We start from the raw sequence: 27,311 nt of genomic DNA on the forward strand, positions 1-27,311 counted from the left end.
TATAAATCTAGACCATCGGATGGAATATAATCAAAGGTCATTAACTGAGGGTCTATGATAGTACAATAAGGTAACATGTATCATATAATCACATAAATTTCAGCATAAGGGCATTTTAGTCAATTGAGACAAATTTAAAAAAGGAAAAATCGAGATTTGTGGGATAATTAATGATTTTGATTTAAATCTGATTTTTTTTTTCAAATTAATTCAATTTCAAATGTAATTTGTAAGCATAAACCAATTTTATTCTATCAGAATGTTATTTTGTTAGAATGATATTCTGTAATTCTGTCAGAATGGTATACAACTATGAACATAATATTATAGAAACATATTATAAAGACCAATAATTTTTAATGAATACAAATGTTATATAAAACGAAGTTTAATAGTTTAGAATAAGTAATTACATTCATTATTAAAGAATACAACTATGAACATAAATTACATTCATTCTTGAAATCTCTTGCAAAAAAAATATCGGCATTCTTGAAAGAATCCTCATTCACTTTCTTGTTTCGTTTCTAGATGTCTTGTGTATGTTTGACCTCTTAGCCACTTCAAAATATGCTAGCATTATATGAGATTGACATTTTGTGAGATTGGTATTCTGTCAGAATTGTATTGCATGAGAATGGTTTTATACAAGGAGCTGCAAAAAGGAGATTGGCATTCTGTCAGAATTGTATTGCATGAGAATGATTTTATACAAGGAGCTACAGAATTATGAGATTGGCATTCTGGAAGAATCATTCTTATGTGATTCTCCAAGATTATAATACTCTTTACACATTATTCAAATAGAAGAATACAGTAGATACATAAAACTCTAAAAGAATGAAATAACTATTCTTAAAGAATGAAACAATTGAAGATAAGAATAAACACCCAATAATGAGGAAAGAAAGTCATTCTCACAGAATTAGCTTAATTAGCTTAAACTGAAAAGTATTTCATCAATCGATCAACAATTGGTCCATCTTTTGCTGCAATTAGAAGCTTGATTAGTGATATTTTAATTAAAGCAATACAACATACAATCGAATCGGTAGAATAATAGTGTATCGTTCATCATCTGTAGCAATTGAAGCTTGATTAGAATGTATAGAATATTCAACACAAAACATAAAACATAAGTAAAAAGTAGTTAGAATAACTATTATACAACATACATTAGAATAACTAGAGTAATTTTAAGTGAACATTTTACCAACCAACATACAAAGAATAAATAAACGTAAACCACAATGCTTAAAATATTTAAGGTATACATAACTTACAATATCTAGAATAAATCAAAAGAAATCATTATCACATAAGAATATCTAGAATGTTTAAGGAAGAATGATGCAATGTTGACATTATGTCGAACACCTGGTGGGTGGAAGTTACACTTTCACATTACACATAGCAGATTAACATGTCAAAATCAACATAAGATTCAACAAGAAGGTAAACATCATGTACAATTTCAGAAAGCAATTAGATTCAAGGTGCAAAATCAGAAATCAATTTCACAACCAATCAATCGACTCAAGTTGCAAAATTATAAACCAATTAACATCATATTCCAGACACAAAATCGATAAGTAAGACATAGAAAAAAAACTGAGATTTAAAATTATGATTGATGTACCGAAAGAACTAAATCACCATCAAAAAACCAAAAAAAAATCAAAACTGAAACAAAGATGGATGAAAAGAGGGAAACAGGGGCGTCCATACCATACAGGTGCCGATCGGAGAACACTGTGATGGATGCAAAGAAGGAAACAAGCCCGATGTATCAAAGCGCAATGGCCGACGGTGGCACCAGTTGCCAAAGGGAAGAAGAACGGCGACTTGCTTGATTTCTTTAATGGAACCGATTTGGGTTTCAGACTTGTTGACGAGTCTTGATCGCAGTGGTTTTTTGGAGTGAAAAGATGGAGGTCCGGGAAGATCACGATTGTCTCTTGATTCATATCAGGTACCAAAAATACCCTTGATCATAATACACTCGCTGGATGCGATTGTCTCCGATGAAGAAAGATACATCAGTGGTTCCGATTTGGTGTTTATCGACGATTAATGTAGGGAAAGAACACATTAATTATTTTTGTGTTATAGTGGTTTTTGTATGGTATAAAACTGATTGCAATTTTATAGGGATTTGATTGATTTTAATTTTGGAATTTATTTAATATACATGCAATATTACTAATTTACCCTTATTGATTTATTTAAAAGTTTAATTTGTGCTAAATTTTGATTGGTCCATATGTGCACACAATATTTGCTGAAAACATTTGAACCTATATATATATATATATATATATATATATATATATATATATATATATATATATATATATATATATATATATAAAATAGAAAATATACATATAATTATTAATTTTCTACAAAATTGATGGATTTAGTCATTGCGAGAATAGTATGGCTCATAAAACTTGATGTTTGACATTGATTACATGGAGTATTATTTAGAACCTTGTTATAAAAAGTTGTTGGTAAAATACTTAACTGGTTGAGGGTTTAGATCCCACTTGAAACACTCTGATGTAGATTAGGAGTATGGATTGCCCATTATATGAATATGTCACCTCTAAACGAAAATCTTTCAACCTTCACCACTCATAAACCCGTCGATAATTGTCATTTTATCAGGTTCGGGGTCAAATTAGTGTTATATAAATATTCACTTTGTACAACTTGAATTCCTATTGTGAATTGCATGATGAGATTTCAATTATTCGACTGTTGGGAGATTCTCTAGAAACATGATGTCGTGATACTAACACAGTGAAATGTCAATAGGCTCTTTTTCCATCGTAACATCGTTTTCAAGATTGTTGATTCAAATCAAAGAACATTAAGAAAATAAAGCATCATCCGTAATGTCCAATTTCTAGAACGAATTTATATACTGTAACATTTTCGTGGAATATACGTTGGGGACGGGGAGTATTTCAAAACCCTAGCGACGTCGATTATCTAACCTCCGAGGAACCCAGAGCTTATACTCTTCTGCTCCTGTCCAAGCTAACGCATGGCGGATCCTTTCCTTCTCATCTACTGCTTCCAGCTATCTGATGCCCTCAATAATGATATTCAAACCCTAACCATTCATCTTGATGTCACTCGGCGAGACGACCTGTTCTTCACCAATCACTTTGATCACTTGATGTCGCTCTGGTGATGGTTCTTCCGACAAAGAATAATTGCCTTTGCCGTAGAGTTTTAACGCTTCCAAATCGTACGACGATCAATTTGTCAGCATTTTCAGAATTCATGGTTGTTTGAGATCTTTCCACAAATCAGTTCACTCCGTAACTTGGAGGGGAACTGAATCCTATGCCCATAACAGGTACAATTCGTGATGCAGTTTTTAAACGATAGATTACAGTCTGTGTGACCACTAAGCTAACTCATAGTTCAGCTCTCCTACAGAAACTAGCACATGGTCTCCTCAGAAGGGCCAAATTCCAACTCATTTATTAGAAAATTTGTCGATTTTAGGGTTGGATTCTATTGTGTGAAATTGGTACGCTTTAAATATTGACCAAAAGGACACAAATTTAAATTTATTCAGACTTGAGTCTTGAAAAAAAAAATTTAAATCATTAGTTTAAGTAATAGCTTTGATAATCATATTGACTATACATGTTGGATATGAAATAGAAACTATAACTTGGCATGCTTATGTTGATTTTTCATATTTTCTGATCATTTTATCTTATTCCATTTTGTATCATAGTAAGTCTTTGACTACACAATGATCATAATAATGCCCATCAGTAAACATACAAAACACTAATTGCACCAATTTTGTTTTTACAAGATTCTTCTATTTGTTTATATACAAAGAATAATATAAATATTTGAGTAGTAGTAAAGTTTGTTATTAAATGTTGTGTTTAGTCAAATGTTGCCTTTATATTATACTAGTATGAAAGTAGTATTCTTTTTGTAAATAACAATAATTGGTATATTGATGTATAAATGAGTACACAATTATTATTTATTTGGACAATAGTACTTGTTTGGAAATTACTAGTCAATTAATATCTTAGTTGGATCCTGCTGTTACAGGTCTCGAGTGAGAAACAGACAAGTGTTATAATTAATCTTACCATCGACCAAATTACTTTTTTGTAATTTTACTTGACATTTTGCATCTTGACAATATTGTACTCTGAAAAGTCACAAGAAGACCCTGTACTTGGAAAGGATGAACATTTCTAACCCCGTTACTTGATTTTAAGTTACAACTCACATCATTAATCATTATATTCATTGTATATTAATCATCATTTATGCTCAATGTTGGTTCATTCATTTATACACTACTATATAGTACACACTAAAATATAGAATCTTTTTTATTAAATTAATGAAAAAAAAAGGATTGTAAATATGTTAAAATATTCATGGAAAAAGAACAAAGGTTCCCTTGTCATAAGAGTTGTTTTTGTTTTATTTGTTCATTCCCTTTCTTTCTATGTCAAGAAACCTTCTTATTCTCTCAGCCTCACCCCTTTATATTCATCCATCTATCAGATCTCCATTTTGTCAAATTTCAACTCATTTCATCACTTGCCCTCTCTGATCAAAAACCAACAAAAAAGCTTTGTTTTTCATTAGATTTTGTTATATCTCATCTGGGTTTTCACTTGATCCATAAAAAGTTGATTTTTTTTTTTGGAATAATTCAAGTGGGTTATATGAGAATTTGAAGTGGGTTGAAATCTTATGGGTTCTCAAGAACTTATTGAGGTGAAATTCAGGTTAGCTGATGGCAGTGATATTGGCCCAAGCAAATACAGTCCTAGTACCACTGTAGGATCTCTGAAAGAAATGATACTTTCACAATTGCCCCAAGGTTACTTCAATATCCAAACTTTCTTTATTTTTGTTCATTTCTGGGAACTTGTGTTGAATTTAGTGATGTCTTTGTTTTCATAGTGTAAATATATGTTTGTTGAGTCTTTGTTTTTATGAATTGGAGATTTTAGTTCGTGAAGAAGAAAAAAGAAGATTAAGAAGTTGTGATCATATTCTCATCTTCTGGGTGAGTTGATGAGCACCACCTACTGACACCGACTAAATTAAGTCGGCTTCATTGTTGTTTTTTCATCAATATTCAAAATAAGTTACCCCTTTTAGAATTCATCACCTAATACACAAAATACGGGTAACATTTCCCTAAAATAAGTCTTGGTAGAACTTTTTTGTGTGGATTTTGTTAAGTTTAGGTTAGGATGTTTCTATTTTCAGGTATGTTATTATTAGACAGTATTTAATGTGTTATGTCATACTAGTATTTAATGGTGAAATAATTTGTTAACAATAACAGATGAAGTAAATGGGCCGAAGACAATAAATGATGTGAAGCTGATTAATGCGGGAAAAATACTGGAAAATGATAAAACACTTGCAGAGTCCCGATCTCCTGTAAGTGAAGTTCCAGGAGGAATCATCACCATGCTTGTTGTTGTGCGCCCTCACATCCCACACAAAAACAATGGTAACCAAATAACTCATCCATTTCAACTAAAAGATGGTGGTTTTGGTTTTGGTTTTGGTTTGACTTTTTAGGTCAAACCTATTATTATTTCATACGCTCCATATCTATATATATATGTGTGTTTTGTTGAAAAATTGGATTGGTAAGTATATCACAGATTTTGAATATCTAAAGTGTCGGTATGAAATTTGAAGGTCAAAATTAGTATTTTTTGATGTTGAAAGTGAAAGAGTTTGACATGTTTGGACTTTTTTGTGTGTGACAATTGACAGATAAGTTGCAAGATGGCTTTCCGAAACAGGGCAGCTGCCCGTGTGCAATTCTTTGACCGGAAGACTGCCCGAGCTTTCAATGGATAAAACTTAAAAGAAAGCTTTCAAGGGTATGTGATTTGATGAGTTGACTTTTGGATATATATATATATGTTTGGAACTTTGACTTGGGATCTGTAAGGGGTGAAGAGAGAGTAACTCTGGCTGTATGTTTGAATGAATGTCTTGAGTTTAAGTTTCATCTACTAACGCTCCATTAAACAAAATTATATTTATTATTCAGGTAAAAAAGTAAAAGAAAAAGGTTTTCCCATAAAATTTCCCCATAATAATGTACTTACCTTTCGTTACCAATAGGGACATCGTATATTATTTGCTTATAATTATAATATGGTTATTATTGGTGAAGAAATATTACATTGCTAGAATGAGTAAGATTATAAGTACCCATATAATATATGGGTTGACGGGTTGGTGGGTTGGAAACCTCAACCCAACCCAACCTATATAACCCGTTTAAGTATATACTGGTTCGCGGGAACCCAATCCATATAACTCGTTTAATAAATAAGCAACACATTTTAAAAAATGAGGTTTTTCAACATACTTTCATAAAATGATTAAAGTAATTAACATAACAAAATGGTTTTCAAAATAAATTCATAAAGTCGATAACAACCAAATAAAAATGACAAATGAAAACATCTATAGAAAGTGGATGTGTTCTTCTTTCGTGACTCGTGAAAATAACGACATGTATTTTTTCTTTTTCTGATTAACGAACTGCAAATGCAAATTGGTCACATACGAATACGGAAGGAATACAATGATACAAAATATTATGAATACGGATGGAAATCAAATTTCATTAATAATTAAATATGGTTTTTTTAATGTAATATATATATATATATATATATATATATATATATATATATATATATATATATATATATATATATATATATATATACACACACACACACATACATGGGTTCGCGGGTCAAAAATCTCAGCCCAAACCTGTCTATTTTCAGGTTGGGTCAGTGTCGGGTTACGAGTTGGGTCGAGAGTTGTCACTCCTACACATTACTATTACTAGTAAAAACAAATTATATTTTATAATTTTAAGATATATTTTGCTGTTATGGGTAAAAGAAATATATGTATATATGCTGCTAATATAATATATAAATAAAGAACTACAAATACTAAAAAATAATGTACGTTGTTTATATTGGTAGAAAAATAAAATAAAAAGAACATTGTTATTACTGTTTTTCTAAATAAATTCTCAACTAATACAATTGTAATTTGATAAGATGATCTCAATTTCACTCGATTTGGAGATTTTATACTTGGCCGATCAAAATTAATTATAATTGTGTTTGTGGATTTTATATATTATTATTATTTTAAAAAATGGAGATTTTGTTAAAAATCTATCTAATCAAAACGATTTAATTTCGTTTAATGTTTTAAAAACCGGTTTGAACCAGAACCACAGATGAGAGTGGTTTAATAACAATCGGTTTTATGTCAATTTTTAGACCAAATTGAACCGAACGGTTTCTTTAAAAACCAGTGTGACAGTATCGGTGAAAAACTGTTTTAGTTGGTTTATTGGACTTGTATAGTTGAATTTGACTTAGCCAGTTAAAGAAACAACTCAAAAGGCGACGCAGACCACCGCCTGATATAGAAAAATTCTTGATTGAATCGACTGTCGAACTTGTTGAATGTTGAACCGGGTGACTGGTTAAACTAAAAAATCATATATTAAAACATTGGTTTCGTTGGTCCATTAATTTATATGGTTTGATATATAAAATTCAAAATGAACTTGGTTTTATTGAAATCTTAATCCATTTAAAATGTTATAGTTAGAACAAAATGTTTAAACACTTGATTATAAAGAAAGTAGAGTAGATGGTAACAACGATTATGGATATTCAATTCCTCTATTAATGAATAAAGCCCTATAAATAGGGAATAAGATACAATCAGATATACCCTCATATGGGGGGTCTAAAATAGGAAATTATATAATAGATAATTATACGATATATAAATATCTTCCTAAGATATGATCGGCTAATAGTCCCCCACAGTTTGAGCTGGGGAAGGATGGACCCTCAAACTGGATCGAAATTGTTGATACAGATAGTGAGGTAAGCCTTTTGTGAAGATGTCCGCATATTGCATAGAAGCGGGAATGTGAAGAACTCGAACATGACCAAGACGAACTTTTTCCCGCACAAAGTGGATATCAATTTCCACATGTTTGGTGCGTTGGTGTTGAACAGGGTTTTGTGACAGATAAACCGCAGTACATTGTCACAGTAAACAATCGTTGCTTTGCTTAGTGGAACATGAAGCTCAAGTAAAAGATTACACAGCCAGGTAGTCTCAGAAACAACATTAGCAACACCACGGTATTCGGCCTCTGCACTCGAGCGCGAAATCATTGGTTGGCGCTTCGAGGACCAAGACACAAGGTTGGTGCCAAGAAAAACACAATAGCCAGAAGTGGATCGGTGCGAGTTAGGACAACCGCCCCAGTCAGCATCAGAGTAGGCAGTAAGTGTGTTAGGTGATGATGCAACCAGCTGAAGACCATAGTCTATGGTACCCTGTAGATACCGAAAAATCTTCTTCATGAACTGAAAATGGGGTTCGCGCGGAGCATGCATGAATAAACAAACTTGTTGAACAGCATAGGCAATATCGGGGCATGTAAAAGTCAGGTACTGGAGAGCACCGGCAAGAGTACGATAGAGAGTGCCATTAGCGAGTAGTGCACCGTCAGTGGCACTGAGTTTGGTGGACGTATCCACTAGTGTAGCACATGGCTTACACGAGGCCATATTAGCTCGTTGAAGGATGTCACGAGTGTAAGAAGCCTGCGACAAAAATAACCCATGCTTATCACGAGTAGCCGTGATACCCAAAAAATGGTGAAGCGCCCCGAGATCAGTCATAGCAAATTCCTGAGACAAAGAAGTAATAATGTTGTGGAGAACATCAGGGTCAGAAGCTGTCAAGATTATGTCATCGACATACAATAATAAATAAGCACGATGACAACCGTGTTGATAAAAAAATAGCGAAGAATCACAAATGCTACTCTTGAAACCCCGAGAAGTAATAAATGAGGCAAAGCGAGTGTACCAAGCACGCGGAGCCTGTTTAAGTCCATACAAAGATTTACGGATGCGGCAGACCTGAAATGGAAACTGACTATCAATGAAGCCAGGGGGTTGGTGCATAAAAACCATCTCGTGGAGATCACCATGGAGAAATGCGTTCTTGACGTCTAACTGATGTATCGGCCAACCCTGTGATACTGCGAGACTGAGAACTGTGCGTATAGTAGTTGGCTTCACGACAGGACTGAATGTTTCTAAACAGCCAACACCTACAGTTTGTGATTTCCCATTGACCACCGGTCGTGCTTTATAGCGGTCAAGTGTTCCATCAGCTTTAAGTTTGTGACGAAATAACCACATACACCGAATAACTGGGCTGTCGGTCGGTCGGGGAACGAGTTCCCATGTTTTGTTCACCTGTAAAGCTCGAAATTCATCTTCCATGGCTCGTAGCCAATTAGGGTCAGACATGGCGGCAGAGATGGATGTAGGAATTGGAGAGATAGGTGGAGTAGAGGTGGTATGGAGGTTTAGACGGGTAACAGGTTTGGTTACTCCTGCCCGTGCTTGTGTGGTCATGGGATGAGTAGGAAGGGGGGTTGAGGGGGAGTTTGAGGTTTGAGGATGGGTTGTTGTAGGTGAAGGTGGAGTATGGGAGGGAGGTATGGGCGTTGATAAAGGGTCGGTGGTGGTGGATGGGGCTTTTGACCGATGAGAATATGTCAAAATAGGAGGGTGAGGAGATGAGGATGTGGAGTGAGGTGGTGGTGAAGATTGGGTAGGGGTGGTGGAATGAGGTGGTGCTGAAGGTGGAGTAGGGTTGGTGGATGTGGAGTAGGGAAAAACATGAAGGGGGAGGGGGGTCATCAAGAAAGTCAAAAGATGTGGAGGGGTTAGGGGTATTGGCAAAGGGAAAAGAGGTTTCATCAAATGTAACATGACGAGATAGATAGACTTTTCCAGTAGAAGGATCAAAGCATCGATATCCCCGAAAGTTTTCCGGATAACCAAGGAAAACACATTTGACGGATCTTGGTTGGAGTTTATGAGATTGAGTAGATGAGATATTAGGATAGCAAGTGCACCCGAAGGTGCGGAGATGGTCATATGATGGTTGGCGACCATAGAGAGAGAAGGCAGGTGTGGAAAAATTTAGGCGTTTAGTAGGAAGGATATTATGAAGGTAGGTGGCGGTGTGAAGAGCTTCGACCCAAAATGAGTGGGGAAGAGAGGCATGAGTGAGAAGGGTACGGATAATATCATTAATGCGACGAATCATCCGTTCGACTCGTCCGTTTTGTTGGGAAGTTTGAGGGCAAGAGAAACGGAAGACGAGACCGTGAGTTTGGGCAAAGGATTTAAAGTCATTATTGTTGAATTCTCCCCCAAGATTGCATTGGAATGACTTAATGGTTCGGTTAAATTGCGTTTGGATAAGCTTGTGAAATTTTGTAAAAGTGAGAAATGTGTTAGATTTATATTTGAGTGGGTATACCCATACATAATGAGTGAAATTATCAATGAGGACCATATAGTATTTGTAACCAGATTTGCTTAAGACTGGGGATGTCCAAAGATCATAATGTATAATGTTAAATGGTGCATAAGTAATAGATTGCGAATCATAAAAAGGTAAGCGAGTATGTTTAGATAGTTGGCAAGCATTGCAAAAAGAAGTTGTAGGTTTATTACAAGAAATTGAAAATTTTGAACGAAGTAAATCTAAAACAGGAGCACCTGGGTGACCCAAACGAGCATGCCAACGATCGTGAGAAGTGGCAAGCAGAGCAGTAGAACTGGAAGGGGCGGTGAATGGGTAAAGATCTCCGGTGCTATCATGATGAGAAAGAAGAGCTCCAGTCTTGAGGTCCTTTATAGAAAAACCAGCTGGGTCAAATTCAACAGAAGCTTGATTATCGATAGTAAACTTACGAACAGATAAAAGATTTTTAATAATGGATGGAGTAAATAAGATATTTTTTAGAGTATATGAATGGGAGGGGGTAGTGTAAGAAGCATGACCAGACCCATGAATTGGCAGACTAGAGCCATTTCCAACAAAAATCGATGTTACAGGCGAAGTAGTTATGGAACTTGAGATCTTACTCTGATCAGATGTAAGATGTGTCGAGGCACCGGAATCCATATACCATGCCGGATCATTGGAATTAAGATGAACTTGCTGCATTGTCTGTGCTAAATCTGATGGACTGTAGTCGGAATAACCAACAAATTGTGGAGTGGGAGTAGGCGTCGGACCTGATGGTTGCATCGTAGGTCCATTTGGCCCCTGTTGTGGCATGGGTCCAGAATATTGACCAAGCCCATAGGTGTGATTAGCCCAGTGATTTGTAGATTGATTCGGTCCATGAGATGGGTATGGTGATGGCGGTGGATACCATGCTTGCGATCCATTCCATCCTTGCTGCCATTGATTTCCTTGGTTCCAGTTTTGGTGGCCACGACCTCCACGTCCCCTGAAGCTTCTGCCACGTCCTCGACCAGTAAAGCCTCGCCCGCGAGTGCCTGTACCTCTGCCCAAGTAGTTGTTGTAGGGTTGACCTTGATTGCGTTGACCAGCTACTTCGTTTTGTGGTGACCTGTCAACAGAAGTGAGAGCAGCGAGAACCGTGTGGGTTTGATTTTGTCTAGCTTTTTGTCTGTGTTGTTCAAGTTGTAACATGCTGCGAGCTGTTTCAAATGACGGAGAGCTTTGATTGATGTAGGCCCCGACAACATCAAACTCTGGTGGCAACCCACGAACCATTTGTAAGACTAGTATAGACTCAGGGACTGGGTTCTCGACATCTCCAAGCTGATCAGCAAGATCTTTAAGTTTTTGGCAATAAGATTCCATTGATGAACATGCTCCCAAAGTAAGACTGGTGAATTCTTGTTCAAGGGCTGCTGCACGTGACCCTTTGTTGTTGAGAAAAGTTGATTTGAGTTTATTCCAAGCGGCTTGGGCAGTGGTATCAGTCTCTAAGATGCGGACCATCAATTCATCAAACAAGGTGTTGTATATCCATTGAAGGACAAGCGCGTCGATTTCAGCCCATTGAAGGTACCCGGGATCGGTTTCAACCGGTGCAGGAGTGTCATCAATGTGATCGAGAACCTTGTAAGCCTTGGCATGAAGACGAAACAACTTTGTCCAGGACGAGTACGTGACTTTTGAGCCATCCAATGTTCGGATCTTTGTCTGGATGTTTGTGACAGTGTAGGCAGGGTACAAGGCCATGGCCTTCACCTCACCTGAACCAGAAGCATCTTTTGTCATAGAAGAGATGAAGATAAAACCGTGGCTTTGATCTTAGAAAAAAAATCAGCTGGTAGGGTTTACCTAGGCTCTGATACCATAACAACGATTATGGATATTCAATTCCTCTATTAATGAATAAAGCCCTATAAATAGGGAATAAGATACAATCGGATATACCCTCATATGGGGGGTATAAAATAGGAAATTATATAATAGATAATTATAAGATATATAAATATCTTCCTAAGATATGATCGGCTAATAGATGGTTGACACTTTCTATCACTTGGTTTTGTTTGGTGAGAATGTTTAAAGTGGTGTTTGAGATTACTTGTTTAAAAAAGAAAAAAAAACTTTTTCTTTTTAGTAGAAATGCTTATTAACTTATCATCTGTCAAAACAAATTATCGAAAAAAGAAAAAAAAATCATGTGAATTATTTTATCCGGTTTTAATGGAGCCTACACGTAGAAAGGGTTAGAAAAGGGAATAAAACTTTTAGTCTCCCGTCATCTTATTTTTTGGTATGACCGAATAAGAGTCATTAGGACTAATTAAGAGGGTAAAAATGTCTTATATCAAACGTTTTTACTAGACCGAATAAGAGATAACCGTTTACTGGACTATTAAACATAAATCAAACAAATCCTTATTGCTTTTGTTTGTAAAAGGTAATAAATAAATGTAAAATACATAATTCGGGTGCACATACTATAAGGAATGCACAAGTTGGATATTTTTATGACAAAATTAAAACACAAATGGTCCTTTTGGTTGGCAAAAGATATCACAAGTCGTTATGAGAATGGCTGGTCATGTGGTTTTAAAATCTTGCACAAGAGATCTTTATGTCTAACACCATTAAAAGAAATGGAGGTTAAGTGTTTGTAAAATGAGAAAATTACCTTCTTCTATTCTTTTATCCTTTTTCTATTTTCTTAATTGTTTCTCTTTTATTAGTAGTTGACTGAATTTAAGTCTCAGATGATGATTGATACAAACGAATTGGGTGACCTTTCAGACATCAAAGGTGGTTATAGAAGATAATATGATGCGAGAATATAGCAGAAAAAGATGTAACCTTTTCTAACTTGTTCCCTCTTTTTGTTACATCTATGATAATGACTAGACTCGAGAGTGGTAACAGGTAAAGTGTCCTACATCATATAAGATATGCAATATAAATGACAAATTACTTGTTGATATGCAATAAACATCAATCAACATAAAAGATAACTGTTCAACTAAAATGACACAGATAAGCGATGTTTATCTTGTTATTACATTAATGGAATGACTAAAAACAACCACCAAATCAGCAATAAAAGAATCAAACCTTTCTACTAATATCAGAATATGAATTACAATTCACAACATGGATCTCACTAAAAGAAAAACTTCAAACACCCAAAAACATGGTTAAAATGTCTGTGCAACTAAAACCCATTTACACACTTGCTTCTATCCCTTTTCACACCTGCTGACTCAGCTAAACCCGAAACCTATTCACAGATTCTGCTGATTTTATAACAACATTATGATAGACTAATTTAGATTCTACATAGTACAAAAGATTGTTATCTTATCTTTATCTTATCTAGGGTTTCCAATGGAGGGTGATCTTGAGTTCTTCACTGTCATCATAAGTTTTTGTCTCTCACCTTCCACCTCAGCAAACTGCAGACTCAACTCCAAATAGCGTTCATGCATCTCCTTCAGTTCATTTTCCACATCTACATATTTGTTCTTCATTTCCAACATGTCTTTGATCACCTCATTGATGTCTCTGAAGCTTTTAAAAACCGCTTCCTCATCGCTGTGTTGTTTAAGGAAAGAACTGAAAATATATAAAAAGATTATCATGTTAGTTTGTTTGACTTTCAAAGTCTATTTGGTCAAAATTGAGTTATGATTACTTAATTTTACCTTCGGATGCTCGATTTGTTCTTTGATGTCAGTGCTTCAGCAAGCTCGATTTCCAATGCAAGCACCCTCTTTAATGCATTTCCATCTCCCGGGAGATCCGTAAAATTTGGGTATATTCCCCCGAGCTCTTCATTAGCCTTAAGAAGCAACAAAACTAACAATCATAACCAATAAAAATGATAATTAATTAATGTTAATGTTATTCTGTATTTTTGCTGAAATCACCTTGTGTAGTTGCACAAGTTCTCTCTGTAAATCTTGAAAATTTGAGCCACTACTCATCATTGAAAGAATGGATCTCTCCTTCTTCAACCCCTCCAACTACATTACAACAACAAATATCAATCACACCCAAAAAAAATGTGGAAAAAGACGCTAATGCCCCCCTCATTGTCAAAACTAAGAAATGATTAGTTTTACCTTGTTGATTTGTGCTATGTCACCAGCCATCTTTTGTTTAGTGGCAATCTGGTCTTGCAACAAAGAAAGTTCTAATGCAATTTTCATCTTCTCCTCTTCACATTCTTCCATGATAGAAACAATCTTTTGTTTCTCTTCCTTACAACATTCAAGATTCAAAAGAGCACATTCGAGTTCAGAATGTAAAGATTCTAACTCGGCTTCCAATCCCACAATCTTGAAAGACAATTCTTCAATCTTTTTCAAGTAAGAAGCTTCGGATTTCTTCCTACTATCAATCTCATCAAGGGCATCTTGTAATTTAAACAATATGTTATCAGCATCCCTTTTGGAAACCAAAAGTTGTTGCTTTAATTCTTGCACTGTTGTTTCACATTGTTCTTTCATGAAGGCCATACGTAATGATTCAGACCCCCCTTCCCCTTCCCTTTCTGGATCCTTCTTTTCATGTTTTTCATTATCATTTTCGATTATCAAAGATTCTGAAAAAGTTCCTTTAATCAGATTTTGATTAGTCTCAAACATAGAAGCAACCTGGCCTGATAGCATGTCAAGGTCCTTCTGCAATTGAGTCACTGCAATCGAGTAATTTGACCGGGCCCTTACAAGTGCTGACTCAGCAGTTGTAACCCTTTTCTCAAGCTCTTTGTTAACACGTTCCAAATCATGTTTTTCTTCTGTAAATTTCAAGATTTTCTCCTTCATTTCATCGTGTATTGAATCAGACTCAAATTTGCATGTCGAATGCTCGTTTTTTAAGCTCTCAAATTCTTTAAGAATCTGTTCCCGGTTTTTCTCGAGCTCTTGAACACGTGCTTCTGCATTCACAACCCTTTTCTCAAGCTCTCCGTTAACACAATCCAGAGCATGTTTTTCTTCTATAAAGTTTGAGATTTTATTGTTCATTTCATTGCGTATTGATTCAATCTCCAATTTGCAGGTTGAAATTGTATCGATACATGTCGAATGCTCGTTTTTAAGGCTCTCAAACTCTCCAAGAATCTGTTCCCGATTTTTCTCGAGCTCCTTGTTAGCAGAATCTAAAGCATGTATTTCTTCGGTCAATTTTGATATTTTATCATTCATTTCATCACGTATCAATTCAGTCTCAGATTTACAGGTTGAAAATGCATCTGCACATGTTGAATGCTCACTTTTTAAGCTCTCGAGTTCTTCAAGAATACATTCCCGGTTTTCCTCAAGCTCTCGCACACGTGATTCAGCATTCAAAACCCTTTTCTCAAGATCCTCATTAACACATCCCGAATCATGTCTTTCATCAGATTTCAACATTTCAATCTCGGATTTACAGGTCAAAATTGAGTCAACACATTTTGAATGTTCGTTCTTAAGACTTTGAAGCTCTCCCTCGAGTTCTCGCACACGTGATTCTGCAGTGTTAACCTTTTTCTCAAGCTCCTCATTAAGACAACCCAAAGCATGTCTTTCTTTAGCAAACTTTAAGGTTTGATTGTTCATATCACGGCGTATGGACTCAGTCTCGGATTTGTATGTGGTAATAGTTTCAGCACATGTCGAATGTTCGTTTTTAAGGCTCTTGAATTCTTTAAGAATCTGTTCCCGGTTTTTCTCGAGCTCTTGCACACGTACTTCTGAAGATGCAACTCTTTTTGTAAGATCTTCATTAACACAACCCAAAGATTGTCTTTCTTCAATGAATCTTAATATTTGATTGTTCATATCACGACGTGTCATTTCAGTCTCTGCTTTGCAGGTTGAAATTGTGTAAACACATGTTGAATGCTCATATCTAAGGCTCTGAAACTCTCCCAGAATCCGTTTTTGGTTTTCTTCAAGCTCTTGAACTAGTGCCTCATAGTAACACTCCATCTCATCCATTTTTCTAATTAGATTTCCCTTTTCGGTTTTCAATTCATCCACCTCCCTTAAAACTTGAAAACTTTTACCTTCTACCGAATCAAAACCGTTTGTGAAAACCGTTTCCTTTTCAAGATCATGTAGGATTCCAAGAAGCACCTCCAAATCTGAGTTTAAATTAGATGCAGTAATCCCAAAAGGAATCTTTTGTTGGAGCTCACGTATTCGATTCTCCACAAGTAAAAGCCCGTTTGCCCATGTGGGTTGATGGGCCTGGGTCCTTTCAATAGATTTGGGCCTTGATTTTACTTCTTTTAGCTTTTGTAGTTCATCTTTGAACTTGGAACATTCTGATTTGAGCACCATAATCTCTCTTTCTAGTTTTTGGCCTGAAGAAATCTCAGCCATTAGATGCTGTGAAATGTTTTGTGTTTCCATTCCCATTTCATTAGCATGAGTATGCAAAGCAATTAGTTCCAGTTTAAGTTCTGAAATGGAAGCCTCAGCCATTTCCAAGCTTCCTCTGAGTCTGTGATTCTCTTCATGAGCAATTGCTAAGTTATTATTCATTGAATAATCTGAATTCCATCCTTGATGATTGGACTGATCTGGTTTTTCAGTTGTTGGGCTTTGACTACATGTGGGCCCGTTTGAATCCCGGGATTCATGGATACTTGGCAATTCATGTTTATCAGAATAATAACATTCTGAAAATTCTTCATGTATGCCTGTTTCTTCAACAATTGTAATAAGCTCTTTAGGTTCTGATCCCAAATGTGTTTCTGTATTAACCTATTTAAAGAAAAGCAAAAAGATAAGAGTAGTTTATCTTGTAATAAATAATGTAAAATGCTTGTATTTTGATCATTTTACAATGTTCTGGCGACTTTTTGGCTAGAATTGACCTATTTGGTGGTGGAACCCTGTTAGGGTGGCTTAATTATTAAAAAATTAAAAATAATGTATGTGATCCCAACTTGGGAAAAGTGTATAAAAAGGGTGGCATATTTATTTATACATTATCACTAAAAAGAATCATATCATAGGTACACAGCATGCAAAAAGAGTTTCTACTCCATGTGTCCCATGAATATTGCAATGTGGGTCTACACTAGTGTATACAACTTGTTTGAATGCTAATATAATATCTTTAAAACCTTTTAATAATAACAAAATAAAGGAATCTTGTGGACCAAAAGCAAAACATCATCATGATTTAAAATAGTGATATAGGGCAAGTGGCTGTCTCTATCTTGAAACATTGGCAAAAAAAGGGTAAAATATAATAATTAATTAACATTACACTTTCACTTCATGTCTAATCAAGTCATTTGGCTTTAAGCTTTGTTATTAAAATCATACAACTTTTGGAGACCACTAATAAAACTATCCAACTTCATCAACATGTTACAGATTTTTTGGTTGAAATCACCAAAAATAATTAAATTCAAAGAGTAGAATGTTTTAATGACGAGTTTTAAATTCCAATGACCAAAATGAAATAAGGTTAAATTATGTTGCTAATTATTGTGATCTGCCCCAAAAAGGAAATATCTCAACTTTCATTGGATGGGAATATTTCCTTTATTGGCAAGTTTTTCAAGCTAAAGCTACCTATTTGCCCACTATCATCATTATAAATTATGATGCAATAAATTTGGTCCACATAACTACTATCAATATTAAAGGGTATTGTAGACATTCAATAGATAATCGAAAAGACAATCAAACCTTATTTCCATGATCTTCAGAGATTGTTAATTCAGAAGACAACGATGTTGCAAAGCTAGGTTCCACTTCCCGATTTAGGTTGCTGCTGCTCTGAAGTCCCCTATCAAATTGCTGCTCAAATTCTCTGCATAGTTTCAGAACAAGGTTTGACTATTTGATAAATATCTAAAATACCCTTCAATAATGATAACTGATTTACTTTTAATAATGTAATTTCACATCTAAAAAACATAAAGTTGCAGCCTTTATAGGGAGGACAGAGCAATTGATGATAAGATACCTGAATCCAGTTTTAGCTGTCAGCAACTGAACTGTAACCTGCCACCAAAAAGATCAAGTCAACCATCCACTTGAAAAGATTAAAAGAAATAAATGAACAACTTAATACAAAAACTTAAGCTATATACAATTATACATATGACTGTTTCTTTTTTACTTGGTATAGATGAACAACTTAATAGAAAAAAAAAAGTCAAGGAATGAAGACTAGAGTCAAAGATTTTAGATTCCTCACATGCAAAAGGATTCCATGGTCAGATCCATCAAGAGGCAAAGAAACAACCAAAGGACTTGATGCATCTGCATATTCAGCAAGGTTTATGGTAGCCTCACCTAGAATGCTAGCCCTTGAAGTACCCTGAAAACACTTACAAACATTTAGTAATCTAACTTGAAAGATGAAAATATATTTCAAATTTTTATATTTTTTTTTTATAAAATGGATAATTGGAAATCACCCCGCTTACCATTCCCACAATGAGATTGTACAACTTGTCATCATATCGTTTGTTTCTAGCATCTTGTAGAAGTCTTGTAGTTTCATAGATAGGATCTGCCCATTTACATGCTCCATTTCTTACATTTGCTTTGCTAGTTTTTGCAATGATCTTTCCAGATTCGATTGGTATCAGACAAATAAATAACTTATCCCATCCACTCTGTGGAATCTGATACATTGAAACCATCAATAAAACATATAAGTTTCTTTATCCATACAGGACTTAATGGGAAAAAAAGGAAACAGGGATTGAATGAGTAATTGAAGAAAAGAGACAGAATGAGGAACTCAACATACATTTGTAGCATGAAACTGAAGCCGAAAAACAACTTTTACTTTAGCCTTCTCAAGCTTCCATTTGGTAGCCCTCAACATCACTGTGCAACCATGAACCTCAAATCAAGATCACTGCCTGAAAATTTGCAAAAACAGTTCCAATTGATTCAACAGAACTCAATAATACATCAAATTATCTCCAACTAAACCCAAATTGTAATTCTGAAAAAGTAAAGAACAGACTATCAATAATTTGTGTACATGAGAATAGGCAATTAGGTCAATTTGACTTGAAATTTTGCAAAAATAAAGGGGAAAGTTCCATTTTCATGTTTCAGCGTTAAGGAAGAAAGCTAACTTTTCTTAAAGAATAATAAAGAAACTTAATCATGCCTATAGAGTCAATGGAAAGTGATTTGTTGTTAGTCAAATATCTTATATACCCTTGAGTAACGGGAAAAAAAATGCAACCTTTTTGGATAAAAATCAACAATATCAATAATTTGTAAACATGAGAATAGGAAGTTATGTAAATTTAGCTTGGAATTTTTCCAAAACGAAAGTCAAAGAAGTTCAGAATTTCATGTGTCAACATTAATGACGACAAAATAACTTTTTTTAAACTAAAAATAATAATAAAGAAAGTTAATCATGTCTGATGCTCATATGTTCCCCCCAAATAACAGAAAACTAAAACTCCATTGCACATCAAAATGGGCTCACATTGCAGTCGCAGAAGTGTGTAATAAATATGGAACAGAAAAATCTGCAAATACGATTCAAAAAATTCATTAATTGAGCCTGAACCAATAAATGCTTACCTTCTTCAGATTTTTTTATTGTGATGAAGTCCACTCTGGTCCGAAACCCTAAAAAGTATGAACAGGAACTACAGATTAATTAAAATTAAATCATTAAAATTGTAAAAGGACTCTTTAAAACGACCAAAAAGAAAGAAACCAAAATGTGCTCTCGGAGTAGGAAAAAACGAAAGGGAAATCAGCTCGGTAAGTGTCAAACTTCAAAAGTTTAGTGAGAACACCATTTGAAATCAATTAGTTTCGCTAAAAGTATCGACAAAAAAATCAATTTTAAAAATTTGGAGAAACCCTTTGATGGGGAACATTATTAAAGATAGCAAATCAAAGGTGAAGATGTTTTTTAGAAGTTTAAACATCGCATTCGAAGCTTACTTTGAGAAAGTATGATAGAGATTGGAATGGATATATAAACTGTATTACACAAAAATGCAAGATCTGATGAGAAGGGCAACTTGCAATTGAAGCAAAATTCAGGGAATCTGACAGAGATTATGTGAAGTATAAGCGTGAAAAGGCAGTAACTACAACTGGGTTTTCGGATTCTTTAATCAGTTGAGTTGGCCATTGAAATGAAAAGGGGAAATGGGAAAAAGCAGAAAGTGAGAAAAATAGCAGAAATGACATCGCGCCAAAGCCATGACTCTTGGTCTTGGTCTCTTGGATAATATATTATGCACCGAATGTGGTCATAAAAACTTATGACAAATTCCGGAAAAATACAAATTATTTTTATTTTCATTATTGTTAAAATATTTTTATTATGAAAAGTTATTAAATTTTTTGACACTCTAAAATTGCATTTTTTTTGTTACTTGATTTTATCATGAGTATAAAATACATAAAAATGTAAAATATCTTTATCAATGCATCAATTTAATTATTAAAGTAATTACACTCCTTGTTACATCATTAAATTATCTATTATTATTATTATATTTTCTTTGTTTTTCAATATATATATATATATATATAGAGAGAGAGAGAGAGAGAGTGTGTGTGTGTGAGTTAGGTTCAAATATGGATTGACATCTATTATGTGCACGTGTGGACAATTCAATTATATGATAATGATAAAGAAAATACATTGTTTGATAATGTGAATATGTTCATTCTTACATAACTATTGTAATTATCATGCATTATCACTAATTAAATCATATATAATGTTATTATATATATATATATATATATATATATATATATTATTCTCATTCTGTCATAATGTTGTTAGAATGTTTATTGAATCGTATTCTCTAATAATGAAAATGAGTGAAAAACGATGCGTGAAAACAAAAATAAATAAAAATTAGTGAGAATACATGAAAATGATATTCACGTAAACATCACAGGTCACATTCATTTGAAAATGTTATTGTAATAGAACAAATAACAATATATATATATATATATATATATATATATATATATATATATATATATAGGTAGGTAGGTTCAAATGTTTCTCATATCTATTGTGTGTTAGAATGCACCAATAGAAAATTTAGTATTAATTATATCTATATTAAATGCTATCCATACTTATAACTCATTTTTATGGAAACTAATTAAATTCATCATTAATGTTAACAATAATATTCTTTCAGAATAAATTCATATCTAAAAGAATGAGAGTGTATTACAGCATAATGAGAGTGTATTCTAGTAGAATACAATATCGTTCTTCAAATTCCATGCAAATTTATTGTATTTTAAGTGAATGAGTCCTGAAACAAAATACGTACTCATATATAAAAACCTAGATGCGAATTCATTCTGAAAGAATGTTATTGCTGACATTAATGACAGATTTAATTAGTTTCCATAAAAAAAGAATTATAATTATGGATATCATTTAATATACATATAATTATGGAAATCATTTAATATCTATATTTATTTAATTAAATAATTATCTAATTTACTCAATTCCTATTGGTGCATTCTAGCACATAATAAATGTAAGAAACAAAATAATATATATATATATATATATATATATATATATATATTAGTTATTTTAAGAAAGTAATTAATGCATATTACATGTTGAAGATATAATGGATATTAATTATATCTTCAACATTTAATATGCATTAATTATTTTTTTTAAATAACTAAAATGATTGGTCCAGAATTAATCATACATGCACACAATAAATAGTGAAAACATTTGAACCTAACTCTCTCTCTCTCTCTCTCTCTCTATATATATATATATATATATATATATATATATATATATATATATATATATATATATATATATATATAATTGAAATTTTGAGGGTGGATCTGGCCTACCTTTACTCATAGGTGGCTCCGCTCACGCACACACTATAATTACATTTCTTTTTTTAAATAAACATTTATTAATTTAAATTAAAAAATAAAACTAAAAATTAAAATTATATTCATTAAAAAAACTACAACAAGCATTAATTAAAAATGTCGTATATTTTCAGGATCATATCTTCATTTACTTCTACTTCAAACGCATAACAACACCGTCATTTAGTAATATAACTTGAAAAAAAATTATAATTTTCACATACAAAGTTATATCAATCATTACATCATGTTGCCTTCTACCAATCACAAAGATAATATGTAAAAACCAAAAAGAAAAATACAAATCACTTCGATTCTCACATGTGTAGCTTGAAAATTAATTTTTTTCATAGGCCATGTAGATTTTTCAGTAAAACAAAAAACAAAATTGTAGGTCGCTTAGATTTTTATAGATCTTAAATCTTTATAAATTAGTTATAATTACCAAATTAATATGAGCCTTAAATCTTAAAATAAAAAATATAAATAAGAAAAAACATTTATACTGGTGTTATAAATATAAGACGAAGCAAATATATTATATTCATATACATCTCAGTAAATAATATAAAACAACCCAATATTATCTATAATCAATGGCAAGAAAGAGCAACAAAATTAAAGCACGACAACAACATTAGTTTTCTTGGTTCAAATGATTTATACCACTTGGAGGACGAGACAAATTTCATCAAGTTAAATCATTGATGATTCCAACCACTTGTATGATGACATCAATCATTCAATTGTGATGTTATAAATATTGCTTGTTTTACATAAAAATTTATACATTGTTATTTATCTATTTGCTTGACAATTGTAAAATAAATTTGTTGTTATATGTAAAAGAATTTGTCGAAACATTGTAGAAAGGGAAATTAAATATCCTCCTGCTACTTCTTTCTATAAATCCTTCTACCCAATTGAAAAATGACATATGTATCATTTAATGCTTATTTAATGATATTTTAATACATTAATATGACACATGTCATCATTTAATTAGGTAGGAGGATTTGTATGAACAAAAGTAGGAGGATATTTAATTTCTCTTGTAGAAAAGGGAAATTAAATATCCTCCTACTACTTCTTCCTACAAATCCTCCTACCCAATTGAAAAATGACATGTGTATCATTTAATGCTTATTTAATGATATTTTAATACATTAATATGACACATGTCATCATTTAGGAGGATTTGTAGGAACAAAAGTAGGAGGATATTTAATTTCTCTTGTAGAAAAGGGAACTTTTAGATCCTGTATGAGATTGTTTTTCAAAATGTTTATTGGCTTCTTGAAAAAATCAAGAATTGATGATTTTTTTGAAAAGTTATTTTTTTATTTATAAAATCAATGTTAGTCAAATATTTTTTTTAACTTATTATTTTTTAAAAAGCACTTCTAAACATCTACTTAACAAGATCTTTTGGTGAAAATACATAAGAGCATTGGGTGTGGGCAACGGGATATAACATCAAATTGGTGTCACCTCATCCATAACACCAAGGGGGAAATGGTGTTCCAAATATTATATCATGTTAAGAGGTAGAGAGAGAAAATAAAAAAAAATTATTTGATTGGTTGATGAAGGAGATAGCCAATCATTTTTCTTGTTTCATCTCGTCCTCGTTACCACAAGATTCACCATAACAAGATTCAACAAGTTGGGGGCGGTGTTCCCCCCGTCATGACACCGTTGAGGCATGCCACATCAGCATGTTGCTTCTCGTTTTTGGCCCATACCGCATACTCTAAAACAAGAAAACACTGAAGACTAATAATAATAATAATAATAATAATAATAATAATAATAATTATTATTATTATTATTATTATTTATTATTAAGGTTAACTATATAAAAGAATATTTTTTTCGTCTTGTAGGTTTACCGGTAATCTTTATGTTTTATATAAAAAAATAGAAAATAAATTCAACATTTTTTCAAAAAAAAAAAACATTAACATTTTTTCTCAAAAAAAAAAATTAAGTTTACAAATTTTTTTGTTTGGACCAACTTTTTTGGTTTCACACACATAATTCTTTTGTTTTTATTTATGCTATTCTTGATACTTTTATACATTAAAATTTAAAGACATTTGAGGGTTTTTTTTCTTTTTGCAAAACAAAGAGAAAGGATGTTGGGTCCACCACATATAAAAATCTATTTAAAAAATGTCTGAAGATTATAACAAATATAGAACCACGGTCTAAATTTGTTTGGTATCTTAAATTGTGGTATAAGTTAGCTTATCATATTAGACCACTCATGGTTATGGTTTAGAATATACGACATATGGTTTAGGTTTTAAGGCTTATGGTTTATGGTTTGTGATTTATGTCTTATGACCTATGACTTTTAACTTGTGGGTTATAAATTATGGTTTATGGTTTATGGCTTATAACTTAGGCCTTATGACTTATTGGTCTATTGTTTATGTTATTAGGTGTAGCACCTGATTCAAAGTATTTTTCATTTTGACCATTGGTGTGTGAAATTTTTGCATATTTGGTCCTTAGGGGGCAATTTTGCCAATTCTGGAAAAACTGGAGTATGTTGTGCGTACGCACTTAGAGGGCAAACCCTAAATTCTAAGGTTTGGACCTTATTTAAACAACACTATGACCCATGACCCTTTCATTTCCTAGCCTCCATCGCCCTTTTGGTCAAATTTTGAAACCTTAGCCCTTCTTGAAGAGATTTGACCTTCTTGTGTGTGATTCTAGTGTGTGTTGGTGGGATTGAAGAAGAAGAGCTTAGAAGAAGGAGCCTTAACCAAAGGAGAGTTTGTAGATCCATGTTTCTCACATCATTTCTAGCTTCATTGAGGTATAAAAGCTTGGAACTTGCTCCTTGTATGCTTAGATATAGTCTTTATGAAGTTTTGGTCCCTTTTTGGTCATACGATGAGATTTAGTGGGTTTCTTCCACTCCAAATGTTAGATGTTGCTTCTCTTGATGTTTCTGAGGTCCTTAGTCCATAAAGTTAGCATCTTGATGGTTGTGGATCAACTATGCATGTGTTTAGGTCATTTTGGTAAAAGTGGAATGTTAAAAGTAAGGTTTGGGTCCTTTTGAGCCATGCTAAGGCTCAAAGTTCATGAATTTATGGATTAAGATGTTTAATAAGACTTGGATCTGAAGTTTACGTTTTTGGTTGCAAGTATTAAGCACTTAATGGGAAAAGTGCTTAATGGGCACGTACGTTTCCCAGTCCCTGATCATGCATGTTATGCGATATGTATGTCGGGCGTAAGCCATGCTAGTGATTGTTGGTGTACGTAGGGCGTAAGTCTGAGTACGCCGAGAGTACTCAGTTGTCGTTGACTTTGTTGACTTTTACGGTTTGGTCTATATTTGGACTAGAGGAGTTTTGGGCCTTATTGGGCCATTATCCTTCTAACTTTAGGCCATTGCTAGGCTTTGATCCTTCTTGGAATTAGGCCCATAATGGATTTTAGGCCTCATTTAGGAAGTTTGGCCATATTGGGCTTTTTGGTGCTATTGGATTGGGCCTCAGATTTTAGGCTAAGTGAGGAAAGGGTAAAATGCATTTTTACCACGAGTACTAGCCATTGGACTAGGATTCCCGCTATGGTTTGTGGACCAATTATTATTTGGGTATTATTTGGTGGTGTTAGTGCATGGATTTTCTGGATCGGAAGTCTGAGCTTTTATCTGAGATATTCAACAGTTTAAGTTGAGTTTCCTCACTGTACTTGGAGGGTCGAAGACACCAATGCCGACCCATGGTTTATTATGATTAGGAGGCTAGTTATATGTGTGAATCTTGCATGTATGTTATACGATATGTATGTCGGGTGGGGTCTGATGTCAAGCGAGGGCTTAATGAGTGTATTGTATGTTATTTATCTTGGTGATTCTTGCATGTGTTTTATGTGTCTGTATGAATGTCGGTTGGGGCCCGAGGAATGTGATGAGGCGGGCCCCATCTCATGTTATTGACATATCTGTTCAGAGCGGGGCCTGAAGGGTGTGGGGCATGGCCCATTATACGTTGATATGTATGGTATGAGGTGTTTTGGGGAACTCACTAAGCTTCATGCTTACGGTTTTCAGTTTATGTTTCAGGTACTTCTGGTTTGAATGGGAAGAGCTTGGGATGACCGCATCACACACAATGTGATTTTCGATTTACATAACTCTGATGTATTGTATTGGATTGGTTGATTGGAATACTCTGATTTTCTTTTATGGTTTTATAAACATGTTTGGGTTGATGGTTTTGTTATAAATAAAAATGAAACTTTTGGTCTTAAATTTGGGACGTTTCAAGTTGGTATCAGAGCCTTGGTTTGAGGGATTCAGGCAAACTCTCGGGTGTTTCTGAACTCAACTGAGGATTTGGTAAATTTTTTCATAAAAAGAAATATTTTACACAAAAAGTTTCTAATAAAAGAAAGGGGTGTGGTGCATGCAGTCGACCGAGCTCGAGTAAGTTTTCCCAAAATACCCATACATGTTTATATTATGCTTTGATTTGTGAATATGTGAATCGCATGCTAGATTAGGGCTAAGGATCTGCCCAGGATTTCATTATAGAATGATAGGAGAGATGCCTTTGTATGCCTGTTGTATGAGCTTGTAGGCTTGCATGCTAGTACTAATCAGTTAGTGATAGGATGGCCTGTTTAGGTTATGCTTGATTCCAATTACTCGATGCCCGAATGTTGCTTGCTTTGTGCTTTTAGGATTTCTCATTAACTTCAGCTAATTAGTAAGCGGATATGCTAAGTTACATATTATTGATACTAAATAATTTTAGAAGGTTAGGTTTTAACTCTATTGTGCAACTCTTGTTTGAGTCTAATTGTTGTAGTGTGAGACCTTTCATTCGAAAAATTATATTGTGTCGGTGATATGTAATTGTATTCATAAGGTAGTTAGAGGGTGTTAGGGGGAGTTTCTTCGGAAGCTGATGGCGGAGAGTTGTGTGGGGATTGACCTAGGAAAACCTA

The 27,311-nt window shown here is 33.7% G+C and overlaps 3 protein-coding genes across 6 annotated transcripts; 1 reads left to right on the forward strand and 2 right to left on the reverse strand.

Annotated features, from left to right (window-relative positions):
* The first annotated feature begins 3,385 nt into the window (after window positions 1-3,385).
* LOC145088875 (membrane-anchored ubiquitin-fold protein 3-like) lies at window positions 3,386-6,047 on the forward strand. The gene is made up of 3 exons (XM_079027333.1): window positions 3,386-4,885; window positions 5,360-5,530; window positions 5,803-6,047. Exons 1-3 carry the CDS (start codon window positions 4,756-4,758, stop codon window positions 5,856-5,858), a joined length of 357 nt encoding a protein of 118 aa, XP_078883459.1. The 5' UTR covers window positions 3,386-4,755; the 3' UTR covers window positions 5,859-6,047.
* A 1,890-nt stretch (window positions 6,048-7,937) lies between these two features.
* On the reverse strand, window positions 7,938-12,231 carry LOC145051004 (uncharacterized). Its single transcript, XM_078999167.1, has 2 exons — window positions 10,681-12,231; window positions 7,938-9,905 (listed from the first exon to the last, which is right to left on the reverse strand). Exons 1-2 carry the CDS (start codon window positions 12,229-12,231, stop codon window positions 7,938-7,940), a joined length of 3,519 nt encoding a protein of 1,172 aa, XP_078855293.1.
* Window positions 12,232-13,534: 1,303 nt separating this feature from the next.
* On the reverse strand, window positions 13,535-20,651 carry LOC145088933 (uncharacterized). Of its 4 annotated transcripts, none has more exons than XM_079027534.1 (11): window positions 20,424-20,651; window positions 20,004-20,051; window positions 19,204-19,318; window positions 18,875-19,075; window positions 18,643-18,765; window positions 18,409-18,446; window positions 18,129-18,252; window positions 14,559-17,189; window positions 14,364-14,459; window positions 14,139-14,275; window positions 13,535-14,049 (listed from the first exon to the last, which is right to left on the reverse strand). In XM_079027534.1, the coding sequence occupies exons 3-11, from the start codon at window positions 19,279-19,281 to the stop codon at window positions 13,806-13,808; spliced, it is 3,672 nt and encodes a 1,223-aa protein (XP_078883660.1). In that variant the 5' UTR covers window positions 19,282-19,318; window positions 20,004-20,051; window positions 20,424-20,651; the 3' UTR covers window positions 13,535-13,805. The 4 variants fall into 4 exon arrangements, with proteins under 4 accessions (XP_078883660.1, XP_078883588.1, XP_078883631.1 ...); XM_079027462.1 differs by having other exon boundaries at window positions 20,376-20,651; XM_079027505.1 differs by having other exon boundaries at window positions 20,004-20,071; window positions 20,376-20,651.
* Window positions 20,652-27,311: the final 6,660 nt, after the last annotated feature.

The sequence above is a fragment of the Lactuca serriola genome, chromosome 1, assembly GCF_051521515.1.
Source record: "Lactuca serriola cultivar US96UC23 chromosome 1, Lser_US96UC23_V15, whole genome shotgun sequence".
Taxonomy (NCBI): Eukaryota; Viridiplantae; Streptophyta; class Magnoliopsida; order Asterales; family Asteraceae; genus Lactuca; species Lactuca serriola.